The sequence below is a fragment of the Ammospiza nelsoni genome, chromosome 28 (assembly GCF_027579445.1).
Source record: "Ammospiza nelsoni isolate bAmmNel1 chromosome 28, bAmmNel1.pri, whole genome shotgun sequence".
Taxonomy (NCBI): domain Eukaryota; kingdom Metazoa; phylum Chordata; class Aves; order Passeriformes; family Passerellidae; genus Ammospiza; species Ammospiza nelsoni.
In genome coordinates, this window is record NC_080660.1 from 2,315,539 (window position 1) to 2,330,385 (window position 14,847).

A 14,847-nucleotide genomic window follows, 5' to 3' on the forward strand; every position below is an offset into this window, starting at 1 on the left:
AGCAGTTTCTATTCCCAATTTTTACATCACAATTCTATACACTATTGTGATCTAGTTTTTAATTTAATCCTTGAGTTGATGTTCATCTTCCTTTCTCAAGCTGCTTTTCACTGTTTTGTTAAGGCTTGAGACAAGCATGTTTCATTTTTATATGTTCTAAAGCTATAGTTTTAAAGATTCTTGCTACAAGCAATATTCTAAAATTATACTTCAAAAGGTTCTTATTGCTGAACTCTGTAAGGATTAACTACAAGCAGAAAGTTCCTGTCAAAAAGCAACATCCTTAACACTTTAATTCAAATGCTCCTAAATCAACTTAGGAGCATTTAGTTAAATGTAAAGGTTAACCTTTAGTAACCTTACCTTTAGTAAGGTTTAGTAATCTAACCTTTAGTAACATTACCTTTAGTAAAGGTTAACATTTAGTAAAATGCATAAAGGTTAATTGTGAGCAAAAGATAGGTTCAAAGCCCTTCTTCCATGTTTTACTTTCCTCAATTATTTATAGGAATTCGTCTTTATAACTGTCCCACGGTCGGTCTCCACACATATCACAATCACAAATACACACGTTGCCTGTATGTACCCGACACGAAACACAGCTTTGTATTTCACAATATTTAGCCTTAACGTTGGGGAAATGACACAATCTTTGGTATAATACACATGGAAACAACAGCGGGGCCGATCTGGGTGATCTTTGCGCTCCTTCCCCCCTCACGACCCCCAGCCCGCGGCGCCATGTCCGTCCCCATGGCAGCGACCGGAAGCGGCCGCGCCGTCTCCATGGCAACGAGCGGAAGCGGCGACGCGCGGCGGGCGCGGAGCCGGAAGTGACGCCCGGCAGCCGTGGCGGCCATGTCGGCGGGCGGCGGAGCGCAACGGGACGCGGGGGCCGCGGGCGGGTGAGGCGCGGCCGTGGCGGCTCGGGCGGCCCCGGTGCCGCTCGGAGCAGCGCCTCACGCTCCCTCTGTCTTTTCCAGGCGCCGCAGCAAGTGGGATCAGCCCGGCCCGGCTCCTAATTTCCTCCTCCCCGGTACGGCGCCGCTGCCCGGGCGGCCGTTCCCCGGTGGGGGCGGCGATGGCGGCGCCGCCGTGGCCGGGTCCGAGAGCTCGGCGGCGCCCTCGGGAGCGCTGGATGCGGCCGCGGCCGTGGCGGCGAAGATCAACGCGATGCTGATGGCCAAAGGGAAGCTGAAGCCGGCGCCCAGCACGGCGGACAAGGTGGGTGGGTGGGCGCGGGGGTGGTTCAGCAAATTGCCATAAAAATCGTCAGAAATAATTTAAAAAATATTTTTCCATCCTAACAAAAAGCAGTGCATGGCTGTGAGGTCAGATTTTACCAAAGCCACCTGTAGGGAGATGAAAAAGTTTTATTTTTCGTCAGAAACGTAGAATATTCTGAGTCGTGAGGGAGGCACGAGGATTTTTGCAGAGAGCAGAGCTGATGGAAAAACTCCAGTGTGAAACAACTGCTTTAAAATTTGCGACCAAAATATTTTAGTGCCTGAAGAAATTACAGTACGAGCTGCATATCCAAGTCCTAACCAGCTTATTCAGCTTTTGCTGAGCCCTGCCCCGAGCTTGGCTGACCCTGATGAGCTCAGGCAGCTGGACTGGAGTGTTCCTCTTAAATAATCTCTGAGTTTTTTATTCTAAATAAAGTGGGACTTCAAGCTTCCAGTCACAGCCTTGTCTTGCTCTTCTGCCTGTGCTGGAGCCAAGTTTAGAAGCTGTTTCAAGTTTCATGGAGCCACAGCGTGGTTTGGGTTGGAAGAGACCTTAGAGCTCATCTTGTCCCACCTTCCACCATGAAAGGGGTGAACAAGAAGGATGTTATTTTAATTATATGTGCTGAAGATAAATCCAGTTTTTATCTGGATTTATTTGGGCAGATGCAGCAGCAATTCCAATGTGCTTTCCTGTGCAATCTCTGAGGATTTTTTCAATGTGGAAGCTGTAAAGATTTTGCCTTCAACAACTAAAAGGGGTGAACAAGAAGGATGTTATTTTATGAATATGTGCTGAAGATAAATCCAGTTTTTATTTGGGCAGATGCAGCAGCAATTCCAGTGTGCTTTCCTGTGCAATCTGTGAGGATTTTTTCAATGTGCAATCTGTAAAGATTTTGCTTTTAACAACTGAGAGGGGTGAACAAGAGGGACGTTATTCTGTTAATATGTGCTGAAGATAAATCTTTAAATAATTAACATTATTCTATTAGGGTGTGAAGATAAACTCAGCGTGTTTATTTGGGCTGTGAGGAAGCAGATCCAGCAGAAATTCCAATGTGCTTTCCTGTGCAATCTGTAAAGATTTACCTTCCAACAACTAAAAGGGGTGAACAAGAAGAATGTTATTTTAATTATATGTGCTGAAGATAAATCCAGTTTTTATCTGGATTTATTTGGGCAGATGCAGCAGCAATTCCAATGTGCTTTCCTGTGCAATCTGTGAGCATTTTTTCAGTGTGGAATCTGTAAAGATTTTGCCTTCAACAACTAAAAGAGGTGAACAAGAAGAATGTTATTTTAATAATATGTGCTGAAGATAAATCCAGTTTTTATCTGGATTTATTTGGGCAGATGCAGCAGCAATTCCAATGTGCTTTCCTGTGCAATCTGTGAGCATTTTTTCAGTGTGGAATCTGTAAAGATTTTGCCTACAACAACTAAAAGGGGTGAACAAGAAGGATGTTATTCTGTTAATATGTGCTGAAGATAAATCTTTAAATAATTAACATTATTCTATTAGTGTGTGAAGATAAACTCAGCGTGTTTATTTGGGCTGTGAGGAAGCAGATCCAGCAGCAATTGCAATGTGCTTTCCTGTGCAATCTGTGAGGATTTTTTCAGTGTGGAATCTGTAAAGATTTACTTTCCAACAACTAAAAGGGGTGAACAAGAAGGATGTTAATTATATGTGGTGAAGATAAATCCAGTTTTTATCTGGATTTATTTGGGTAGATGCAGCAGAAATTCCAATGTGCTTTCCTGTGCAATCTGTGAGGATTTTTTCAATGTTCAATCTGTAAAGATTTTGCTTTTAATAACTGAAAGGGGTGGACAAGAGGGATGTTCCCCTCTAAAATTTGTTTGTGCTTGTTTTCCACTTTTGCAACTGCTTCTCTTTGAAGCTGCAGGCTCTGGGCAAAGGTCCAGCCACGAGTAAAAGCAAAGATGACCTTGTGGTGGCAGAGGTGGAGATCAATGATGTGCCCCTGACGTGCAGGAACCTGCTGACCAGGGGCCAGACCCAGGATGAGGTATGTCCCACACTCCCAATGTCACATTTGTATTTGCTGAAAAACCCTCTTTGCCCAGCAGTTCTCTCCTGGGAAGCCTCAGAGGAAAAGGAAAACAAAATTATCTCATTGACTTTTCCTGTTTTGTTGCTTTGGAGTGTGGTTGGAGATTGTTTATCCAACAGGTGAATTGTTTTTATTTAATGACCAATCATGGTCAGGCTGTGTTGGGACTCTGAGGAGAGAGTCAGGAGTTTTTCATTATTATCTTTTAGCCTTCTGTCTGTGTCCTTTCTCTAGTCTTTAGTATAGTTAGAATAAGATGATATAATATATAGTGTAATATAATGTAATATAAATGTAATGTAATGTAGTATAATGTAATATAGTATAATGTAATATAGTGTAATGTAGTATAATGTAATATAATGTAATATAGTATAATATAGTATAATATAGTGTAATATAGTGTAATATAGTGTAATATAGTATAATATAGTGTAATATAGTATAATATAGTGTAATATAGTGTAACATAGTATAATATAGTGTAACATAGTATAATATAGTGTAACATAGTATAATATAGTGTAACATAGTATAATACAGTGTAACATAGTATAATACAGTGTAACATAGTGTAACATAGTGTAACATAGTGTAATATAGTGTAATATAGTGTAATATAGTATAGTGTAATATTGTATATAATGTAATATTGTATATAATGTAATATTGTATATAATGTATAATATAACATAGTACAATGTAACATATAGTATTATATGATATATAAGATAATATATAATATAGTGTGGTGCAATATACAATATACAATACAATATTATTATATAAACTATAATATAAAACTATAATATGATAAAATATATAGTAATATATAGGATACAATATATAATATATTATTATATGATTTTATATACTATATAATATATAGTATATAATGTATAATATATTATATTGTATGATATATAATATATAATGTGGTATAGTATACAATACAATATATAATATTTTATTGTGTACTAGAATATATAATAGAGTATAATATAGTATAATATAATATAGTATAATATGATATGATATACTGTAATATATAATATATAATATGGTAGAATATATAATGTTATATTATAAAATATATACTATAATATTATATAGTATATAATGTATAATATAGTATAATGTAATATATACTATTATATGGTATATAAGATAATATATAATATATAATATATAATATATAATATATAATATATAATATATAATATATAATATATAATATATAATATATAATATAGTGTGGTATAGTATACAATATTATATACAATACAATATTATAATATAAAATATAATATAATATATAGTAATATGTAGTATACAATATATATCATTATATGATATTATATACTATATAATATATAGTATATAATGTAAAATATAGTATAATATATTATATTTTATATAATATATAATGTGGTATAGTATACAATACAACATATAATATTATATTTATACTATACTATAATATAATTAATATAATATAGCCTAATACAATAAATTAGCCTTCTAAGAACATGGAGTCAGATTCATAATTTCCTCCCTTCATCTAGGGGACCCCAAAACCCCTCACCCCAAAACCCCTGACCCCAAAACCCCTCAGCCCAGCAGCTGTGCTGCCTTGGCAGGGAGCTCTGGGCTTACATAACCCTGGCCACCTTTCACCTTGTCCCCGAGCAGATAAAGTGAAATAAACTTGCAGTGAACTCTGCTCAGAGCTTGTTTCTTTCTAGGAAACTCGTGTTTTCCAACGGGGTTTGTTGGTTTGTTCAGTAAATTGTTGGATTGGTGCCTCAGGGTTTAGTTTTTATGTTTTTCAGGCTCTGTGCTGCTTTAGTGTGTGGGTCTGGGTTTCATATCAGGGGGTGCTGAGCTCTGCACAGAGCAGGGAGACAAAACAATTCCTGCTCCAGCTGGCACCAAGGACAAATGATCCAAATCTCAGCCCAGGAGCACCAGCAACGTGGGCTGAGGAGAGAAAAACAAGAAAAATGGGAATTCATGGGCTGGAGCTGTAATTAGACAATTAACTCCAATATATTAATAGACAAAACTTATGAAAGTGTGTGACCCCATGACCAGTCATCCATTTTTGTGACCATTTTGGTTCACCTTGGGTTTCCACACCTGCTGGGCTCTGGTGCTTCTCAAGGTGCATCTATTGAGGCATTTTAATGAATCCCTGCTTTATTAATTAACTCTGCTCTAAATCAGCCTTCACAAGGCATCATTATGACTTCAGAGCCAGCACTTTATTAACAATTTCTGAGGGTTTTTACAAGAACATTGTTTATGTTTTGGCTTTCTGAGTGTGCCTGGTTTGTTGTTGGCAGGTGTTTCACTGGGCTTTGTACATTTTTTGTTGTTGGCAGGTGTTTCGCTGGGCTTTGTACATTTTTTGTTGTTGGCAGGTGTTTCACTGGGCTTTGTACATTTTTTGCAGATCAGTCGTCTGAGTGGAGCAGCTGTCTCCACTCGAGGGAGGTTCATGACTGCAGAAGAGAAAGCCAAAGTGGGACCTGGGTTTGTATTTTTTTTTTTTTTTTGGAGGTTCTGCTTCTTTTCTTTGAGGTGACAAAGTGCTGAGGTTTTATTTAGTTGGTTTTCCTATAAATTTGCCATTCTGATGGTGCTGGGCTGAAATAACCACCCTAACCATGACCCTGACAAATCACACTGTGCTCAACTTCTCCCCACAGAACATTACAACTTCCCAAGAAATACAAATTTCTTGCTGCTTTTATTTAGTGACCCATTTATGGGCAAGCTAATTGAAGTTTTCAGTGCTGTAATTTTCTGAATCATCATCAACTCCTGAATCAGATTTTCAGTGCAGAGCTTTTCTGCCTGAGCACTGTGGTAGTCAAGGAATTTGTGTTCTGTTATCTGGAGGGCATTTCAGATTTTTATGGAAGACTTTCTGGTAATATAACTAGATTTGGTTCATTATTATTGTGTTTTCTGTGGGTTTAATTGAATATTTGACTTTTTCCTTCCAGAGATCGTCCTTTGTATCTTCATGTTCAGGGTCAGACACGGGAGTTGGTTGACAGTGAGTACAAAATATTCTGGTTTTTCTCTCCCTGTTTGTGATAAAGGGTTGGATTTGAGTTATAAACACCTTGGTGCTGATAACAGACTCCATTCACACACTGATACTGAGATCTCTGCTCACAAATCCCTGAGGTGCCACAGACTGCATTCATCAGGAAATGAAAATTTGGGATAGATTACAAGGAAGGTGGGGGGAGTGAGCAGGTACAGCTCTTATCTCACTGATAACACACCCAGATCCATGGGAATAGGGGTGAGACAGGGAGATCTATCAGGAGGGACCACAGAGGGTCACATCTGGTGCCACCACCCTGCTCAGACAGGGACATCCCATGGCACAGGATGGGGCCAGGTGGGTCTGGGGTACCCAGGCAGGGACACCCCAGGGCTCAGGATGGGGACAGGTGGGTCTGGGGTCCCTAAACAGGGACACCCCAGGGCTCAGGGCTGCTCCAGGTGGGTCTGGGGTCCCTAAACAGGGACACCCCAGGGCTCAGAGCTGCTCCAGGTGGGTCTGGGGTCCCTAAACAGGGACACCCCAGGGCTCAGGGCTGCTCCAGGTGCCTCTGGGATCCCCAGGCACGGAGCCCCCACAGCCTCTCTGGGCTCTGCTCAGGGCTGGGCACTGCCCAGGGCAGCAGTTCTGCCTCCTGGGCAGGGGCAGCTCCTGGGCTCAGGCCCTGCCCGTGGCTCTGGGGCCATTGCTGGGCCTGGAGCAGAGCCTGGGGCTGCTCTGACCTCTGCTCACTGGGACGGACTGGGACAGACACAGGGACAGACTGGGACAGACACAGGGACAGACTGGGACAGATAGGGAAACTCAGGTATGTTCAGAGACAGCCAGGGACACACACAGGACACCTGGGGACACCCTGGGACACTCAGGAACACCCTGGGACAGACTGGGGACACTCATGGACAGAAGGGACAGACAGGGACGCCTGTGGACGGACAAGGTCAGATTGGGATTGACACACAAGGACAGACTGAGACTGCTGGGAACAGCCAGGGGGACACTCAGGAACACACTGGGACATACAGGAACACCTGGGGACACTCAGAGACTGTCAGGGACACCCACAGGGACACCTGGGAACACCCTGGGACAGACTGGGACACTCAGAGACACCCAGGGACAGACAGGGACACCCAGGGATTTACAGGGGCAGACAGGGACATTCAGGGACTTACAGGGACATTCAGGGACACCCAGGGACAGACAGGGACACCCAGGGACTTACAGGGACATTCAGGGACACCCAGGGACTTAACAGGGGCACTCAGGGACATTCAGGGACACCCAGAGACTTACAGGGACGTTCAGGGACATCCAGGGACTTACAGGGTCAGATAGGGACCCCCAGAGACACCCAGGGACTTACAGGGGCACTCAGAGACACCCAGGGACAGACAGGGACACCCAGAGACACCTAGGGACACCCAGGGACAGACAGGGACACCCAGGGACTTACAGGGACACCCAGGGACATTCAGGGACACCCAGGGACTTACAGGGACACCCAGGGACTTACAGGGACGTTCAGGGACATTCAGGGACTTACAGGGACAGACAGGGACATTCAGGGACACCCAGGGACTTACAGGGACACTCAGAGACAGCCAGGGACAGACAGGGACATTCAGGGACACCCAGGGACATTCAGGGACACCCAGGGACTTACAGGGACATTCAGGGACTTACAGGGACACTCAGGGACAGACAGAGACACCCTGGGACATTCAGGGACACCCAGGGACTTACAGGGGCACTCAGGGACACCCAGGGATTTACAGGGACAGACAGGGACACCCATGGACAGACAGGGACACCCAGGGACTTACAGGGACATTCAGGGACAGTCAGAGACACTCAGAGACAGCCAGGGACAGACAGGGACACCCAGGGACTTACAGGGACATTCAAGGACACCCAGGGACAGACAGGGACAGGGACACCCAGGGACTTACAGGGACAGACAGGGACCCCCAGAGACACCCAGGGACAGACAGGGACACCCAGGGACTTACAGGGACATACAGGAGCACCCAGGGACACTCAGGGACAGCCAGGGACACCCAGTCACAGCCAGGGCTGAGGCCCCTCTCCCTGGGGCTCCTCTCCAGGCTGAGCAGCCCCAGCTCCCTCAGGGACCCTCCAGGCCCTTCAGACCCTCTGTGACCCCATCCAGGGATACAAACAAACCCTGGGCCCCGCTGGGAGATGCAATCCCATCACAGAATGTGCCAAACCAACCCTGTCGTGTCACAGTTCATGCTCTGGGCTGCTGAGTGAGAATGAATTTTGTGTTCTCTCCCCCAGGAGCTGTTAACAGAATCAAAGAGATCATCACCAATGGGGTGGTGAAGGCAGCCACGGGCTCCAGCCCCACATTCAACGGGGCCACAGTCACTGTTTATCACCAGCCAGCCCCCATCACTCAGATCACTCCAGCTGTTGGCCAAAAGCCTCCATTCCAGTCAGGGGTGAGTGAATTTTATTGCCTGTCACTGCCTACAATATTTCCCTTTTATAAAGCACACGTGTTATTTATTAAAAAAAAAAAAAAAAAAAAAAACAACCAAAATCACAACATAAAAGCTGAAAAACCACCCCAAAAAAATCACCCTCAGCTTGTGGTGTGAAATCTGGAGGACTAACAAGCCTGAGTCTGGAGAGTGAGGCTCAGGTGACAGTGGCCTCCTAAAAGAAAAGGGATGGAGAGAGCAGTCCTACCTGCAGCAAAGCCCAGGGCTCACTGTGCCATCTGACACTGACCCCTTCTGTCTGTCTGTCCTCACTGAAATTAAAATGAAAATTAAAATTTTCCTGTTCATTTCCAGTTGCATTATGTCCAGCACAAGTTGTGTGCTGATAAAAGCCTGCAGAAGGTGTTTAATATGAAATATAAGTCAATTTTTACATATGCACTGATATTTTTGCATCTGACACTGAATCCTTCTGCTGTCCCAGCAGTGAGATGTCTGCCCTCAGTGAAATTAAATTAAAATATTAAAATTTTGCTGTTCATTTCCAGTTGCATTATGTCCACCACAAGTTGTCTGCAGATAAAAGCCTGCAGAAAGTGTTTACATTGAAATAGAAATCAATTTTTACTTCTGAACTGATAGTTTTGTATCTGACACTGAACCCTTCTGTCTGTCCTCAGTGAAATTAAATTAAAATATTAAAATTTTCCTGTTCATTTCCAGTTGCATTATGTCCAGCACAAGTTGTGTGCTGATAAAAGCCTGCAGAAGGTGTTTAATATGGAATATAAGTCAATTTTTACATATGCACTGATAGTTTTGTATCTGCCACTGAATCTTTCTGCTGCCCTCAGTGAAATTAAAATATTAAAATTTTGCTCTTCATTTGCAGATGCATTATGTCCAGCACAAGTTGTGTGCTGATAAAAGCCTGCAGAAAGTGTTTACATTGAAATAGAAATCAATTTTTACTCCTGAACTGATAGTTTTGTATCTGACACTGACCCCTTTTGTCTGCCCTCAGTGAAATTAAAATAAAATATTAAAATTTTCCTGTTCATTTGCAGTTGCATTATGTCCAGCACAAGTTGTCTGCAGATAAAAGCCTGCAGAAAGTGTTTGCATTGAAATAGAAATCAATTTTTACTTCTGAACTGATATTTTTGTATCTGACACCGAATCCTTCTGTCTGCCCTCAGTGAAATTAAAATGAAAATTAAATTTTTGCTGTTTATTTGCAGTTGCATTATGTCCAGCACAAGTTGTGTGCTGATAAAAGCCTGCAGAAGGTGTTTATATTGAAATAGAAATCAATTTTTTGAATTGACATTGAATTTTGAATTTACATTGAAATACAAGTCAATATGATGAACTGATATTTTTGCATCTGACACTGAACCCTTCTGCTGTCCCAGCAGTGAGATGTCTGCCCTCAGTGAAATTAAAATAAAATATTAAAATTTTGCTGTTCATTTCCAGTTGCATTATGTCCAGCACAAGTTGTCTGCTGATAAAAGCCTGCAGAAGGTGTTTAATATGAAATATAAGTCAATTTTTACATATGCACTGATAGTTTTGTATCTGCCACTGAATCCTTCTGCTGCCCTCAGTGAAATTAAAATAAAATATTAAAATTTTGCTCTTCATTTGCACATGCATTATGTCCAGCACAAGCTGTTTGCTGATAAAAGCCCGCAGTAGGCGTTTAATTTGAAATAAAAGGCAATTTTTCCATCTGACACCGAACACTTCTGTCTGCCCTCAGTGAAAGGAAATGAAAAAATTCAAATTTTGCTGTTTTTTTCCAGTTGCATTATGTCCAGCACAAGTTGTGTGCAGATAAAAGCCTGCAGAAAGTGTTTACATTGAAATAGAAATCAAAATTTTTACTCCTGAACTGATAGTTTTGTATCTGCCACCAAACCCTTCTGCTGTCCCAGCAATGGGATGTCGGCCTTCAGTGAAATTAAATTAAAAAATTCAAATTTTGCTGTTCATTTCCACGTGCATTATGTCCAGGACAAGCTGTTTGCTGATAAAAGCCCGCAGTAGGTGTTTAATTTGAAATATAATGCAATTTTTCCATCTGACACCGAACACTTCTGTCTGCCCTCAGTGAAATTAAATTAAAAAATTCAAATTTTGCTGTTTTTTCCAGATGCATTACGTGCAGGACAAGCTGTTTGTGGGGCTGGAACATGCTGTCCCCACTTTTAATGTCAAGGAGAAGGTGGAAGGGCCTGGCTGCTCCTACCTGCAGCACATCCAGATTGAAACTGGAGCCAAAGTTTTTCTTCGAGGGAAAGGCTCGGGGTGCATCGAGCCAGCGTCGGGCAGAGAAGCCTTTGAACCCATGTACATCTACATCAGGTATGGGGCAGTTCAAAAAATCCCATTGAAAATCCATTTGTAAAAAAAATCCCATTAAAAATCCATTTATAAAAAAATCCCATTGAAATCAATTAAAAAAAATCCCATTAAAAATCCATTTATTAAAAAAATTCCCGTTAAAAATCCATTTATAAAAAAAATCCCATTAAAAATCCCATTAAAATCAATTTTTAAAAAATCGCATTAAAAATCCATTTATAAAAAAATTCCCGTTAAAAATCCATTTATAAAAAAAATCCCGTTAAAAATCCATTTATAAAAAAAATTCCCGTTAAAAATCCATTTATAAAAAAAATCCCATTAAAAATCCCATTAAAATCAATTTTTAAAAAATCGCGTTAAAAATCCATTTATAAAAAAAATCCCATTAAAAATCCCATTAAAATCAACTTTTAAAAAATCGCATTAAAAATCCATTTTAAAAAAAAAATCCCATTAAAAATCCATTTATAAAAAAAATCCCATTGAAAATCCATTTATAAAAAAAATCCCATTGAAAATCCATTTATAAAAAAAATCCCATTGAAAATCCATTTATAAAAAAAATCCCATTGAAAATCCATTTATAAAAAAATTCCCATTAAAAATCCATTTATAAAAAAAATCCCGTTAAAAATCCATTTATAAAAAAAAATTCCCGTTAAAAATCCATTTATAAAAAAAATCCCATTAAAAATCCCATTAAAATCAATTTTTAAAAAATCGCATTAAAAATCCATTTAAAAAAAAAATCCCATTAAAAATCCATTTATAAAAAAAATCCCATTGAAAATCCATTTATAAAAAAAATCCCGTTAAAAATCCATTTATAAAAAAAATCCCATTAAAAATCCCATTAAAATCAATTTTTAAAAAATCGCATTAAAAATCCATTTAAAAAAAATCCCATTAAAAATCCATTTATAAAAAAATTCCCGTTAAAAATCCATTTATAAAAAAAATCCCGTTAAAAATCCATTTATAAAAAAATCCCATTAAAAATCCCATTAAAATCAATTTTTAAAAAATCGCATTAAAAATCCATTTAAAAAAAATCCCATTAAAAATCCATTTATAAAAAAAATCCCATTGAAAATCCATTTATAAAAAAAATCCCATTGAAAATCCATTTATAAAAAAAATCCCATTGAAAATCCATTTATAAAAAAATTCCCATTAAAAATCCATTTAAAAAAAAAATCCCATTAAAAATCCATTTATAAAAAAAATCCCATTGAAAATCCATTTATAAAAAAAATCCCATTGAAAATCCATTTATAAAAAAATTCCCGTTAAAAATCCATTTATAAAAAAAAATCCCGTTAAAAATCCATTTGTAAAAAAAATCCCATTAAAAATCCCGTTAAAATAAATTTTTAAAAAATCGCATTAAAAATCCATTTTAAAAAAAATCCCATTAAAAATCCATTTATAAAAAAAATCCCATTGAAAATCCATTTATAAAAAAAACCCGTTAAAAATCCATTTATAAAAAAAATCCCATTAAAAATCCATTTATAAAAAAATCCCAATAAAATCAATTAAAAAAAAATCCCATTAAAAATCCATTTATAAAAAAATCCCAATAAAATCAATTAAAAAAAAATCCCATTAAAAATCCATTTATAAAAAAAATCCCATTGAAAATCCATTTATAAAAAAAATCCCGTTAAAAATCCATTTATAAAAAAAACCCGTTAAAAATCCATTTATAAAAAAAATCCCATTAAAAATCCCATTAAAATCAATTTTTAAAAAATCGCATTAAAAATCCATTTAAAAAAAAATCCCATTAAAAATCCATTTATTAAAAAAATCCCGTTAAAAATCCATTTATAAAAAAAATCCCATTGAAAATCCATTTATAAAAAAAATCCCATTAAAAATCCATTTTAAAAAATCCCATTAAAAAGTCCATTTTTAAAAAATCCCATAAAAATCAAATTTTAAAAAATCCCCTTAAAAATCCCATTAGAATCCATTTAAAAAATCCCATTAAAAATCCATTTTAAAAATCCCATAAAAATCCATTAAAAATCCATTTCTAAAGATCCCATAAAATATCAATTTTAAAAAATCCCTTGAAAATCAATTTTTAAAAATCCCATTAAAAAGTCCATTTTAAAAAATCCCATTAAAAATCCATTTTAAAAAATCCCATAAGAATCCATTTTAAAAAATCCCATTAAAAAGTCCATTTTTAAAAAATCCCATAAAAATCAAATTTTAAAAACTCCCCTTAAAAAATCCCATTAGAATCCATTTTAAAAATCCTATTAAAAATCCATTTTAAAAAATCCCATTAAAAATCCATTTAAAAAAATCCCATAAAAATCCATTTTAAAAAATCCTATTTAAAAAATCCATTTAAAAAATCCTATTAAAAATCCATTTAAAAAAATCCCATTAAAAAGTCCATTTTAAAAAATCCCATTAAAAATCCATTTTAAAAAATCCCATTAAAAAGTCCATTTTTAAAAAATCCCATAAAAATCAAATTTTAAAAACTCCCCTTAAAAAATCCCATTAGAATCCATTTTAAAAATCCCATTAAAAATCCATTTTAAAAATCCCATTAAAAATCCATTAAAAATCCATTTCTAAAGATCCCATAAAATATCAATTTTAAAAAATCCTATTAAAAATCAATTTTTAAAAATCCCATTAAAAAGTCCATTTTAAAAAATCCCATTAAAAATCCATTTTAAAAACTCCCATAAAAATCCATTTTAAAAAATCCCATTAAAAAGTCCATTTTTAAAAAATCCCATAAAAATCAAATTTTAAAAAATCCCCTTAAAAATCCCATTAGAATCCATTTAAAAAATCCCATTAAAAATCCATTTAAAAAATCCCATTAAAAATCCATTAAAAATCCATTTCTAAAGATCCCATAAAATATCAATTTTAAAAAATCCCTTGAAAATCAATTTTTAAAAATCCCATTAAAAAGTCCATTTTAAAAAATCCCATTTTTAAAAAATCCCATAAAAATCAAATTTTAAAAAATCCCCTTAAAAAATCCCATTAGAATCCATTTAAAAAATCCCATTAAAAATCCATTTTAAAAAATCCCATAAAAATCAATTTTAAAAAATCCCATTAAAAATCCATTTTAAAAAATCCCATAAAAATCAATTTTAAAAAATCCCATTAAAAATCCATTTTAAAAATCCCATTAAAAATCCATTAAAAATCCATTTCTAAAGATCCCATAAAATATCAATTTTAAAAAATCCCTTGAAAATCAATTTTTAAAAATCCCTTTAAAATGGAGAATTCTTCATTTGGACTGATTTAATGCGAATCAATAAAATGATTTAATGAAATGAATAAATTTCAAAAAGAAATTTTTGAATCTGATTTAAATTTTCTTCTTCTGAATTTGTTTTTTCATCAGAACAAAATTTTATTTTATTTTCATCAGAAAATATAATTTTTTTTTTCCCATAAGAACAAAATTTTATTTTATTTTCATCAGAAAATATAACTTTTTTTTTCCCATAAGAACAAAATTTTATTTTATTTTTTCAGTCACCCAAAGCCAGAAGGTTTGGCAGCTGCTAAAAAGCTGTGTGAGAACCTCTTACAAACTGTGAGTAAAATTTTATTTT

General features: G+C 36.9%; 1 protein-coding gene and 1 non-coding gene across 6 annotated transcripts in view; both read left to right on the forward strand.

The window, feature by feature from the left end:
* The first annotated feature begins 855 nt into the window (after window positions 1-855).
* KHDC4 (KH domain containing 4, pre-mRNA splicing factor) overlaps window positions 856-14,847 on the forward strand; it is a 24,778-nt gene continuing 10,786 nt past the window's right edge. For 4 of the 5 annotated variants that reach the window (XR_009420114.1, XR_009420115.1, XM_059490207.1 and 1 more), the window contains exons 1-8: window positions 856-905; window positions 984-1,224; window positions 3,137-3,265; window positions 5,766-5,845; window positions 6,322-6,374; window positions 8,697-8,860; window positions 11,022-11,233; window positions 14,768-14,828. Coding sequence is in view for 3 of the 5 variants with exons in the window: in XM_059490207.1 (XP_059346190.1) it covers window positions 859-905; window positions 984-1,224; window positions 3,137-3,265; window positions 5,766-5,845; window positions 6,322-6,374; window positions 8,697-8,860; window positions 11,022-11,233; window positions 14,768-14,828 (987 nt within the window). In the remaining 2 variants the exon portion in view is untranslated. The remainder of the gene's footprint in view (window positions 906-983; window positions 1,225-3,136; window positions 3,266-5,765; window positions 5,846-6,321; window positions 6,375-8,696; window positions 8,861-11,021; window positions 11,234-14,767; window positions 14,829-14,847) is intronic. The other variant, XM_059490209.1, reaches the window with a different exon arrangement.
* Window positions 9,022-9,150, forward strand: LOC132085144 (small Cajal body-specific RNA 4). The gene has a single exon (XR_009420168.1). It is a non-coding gene; the product is annotated as a small Cajal body-specific RNA 4 (non-coding RNA).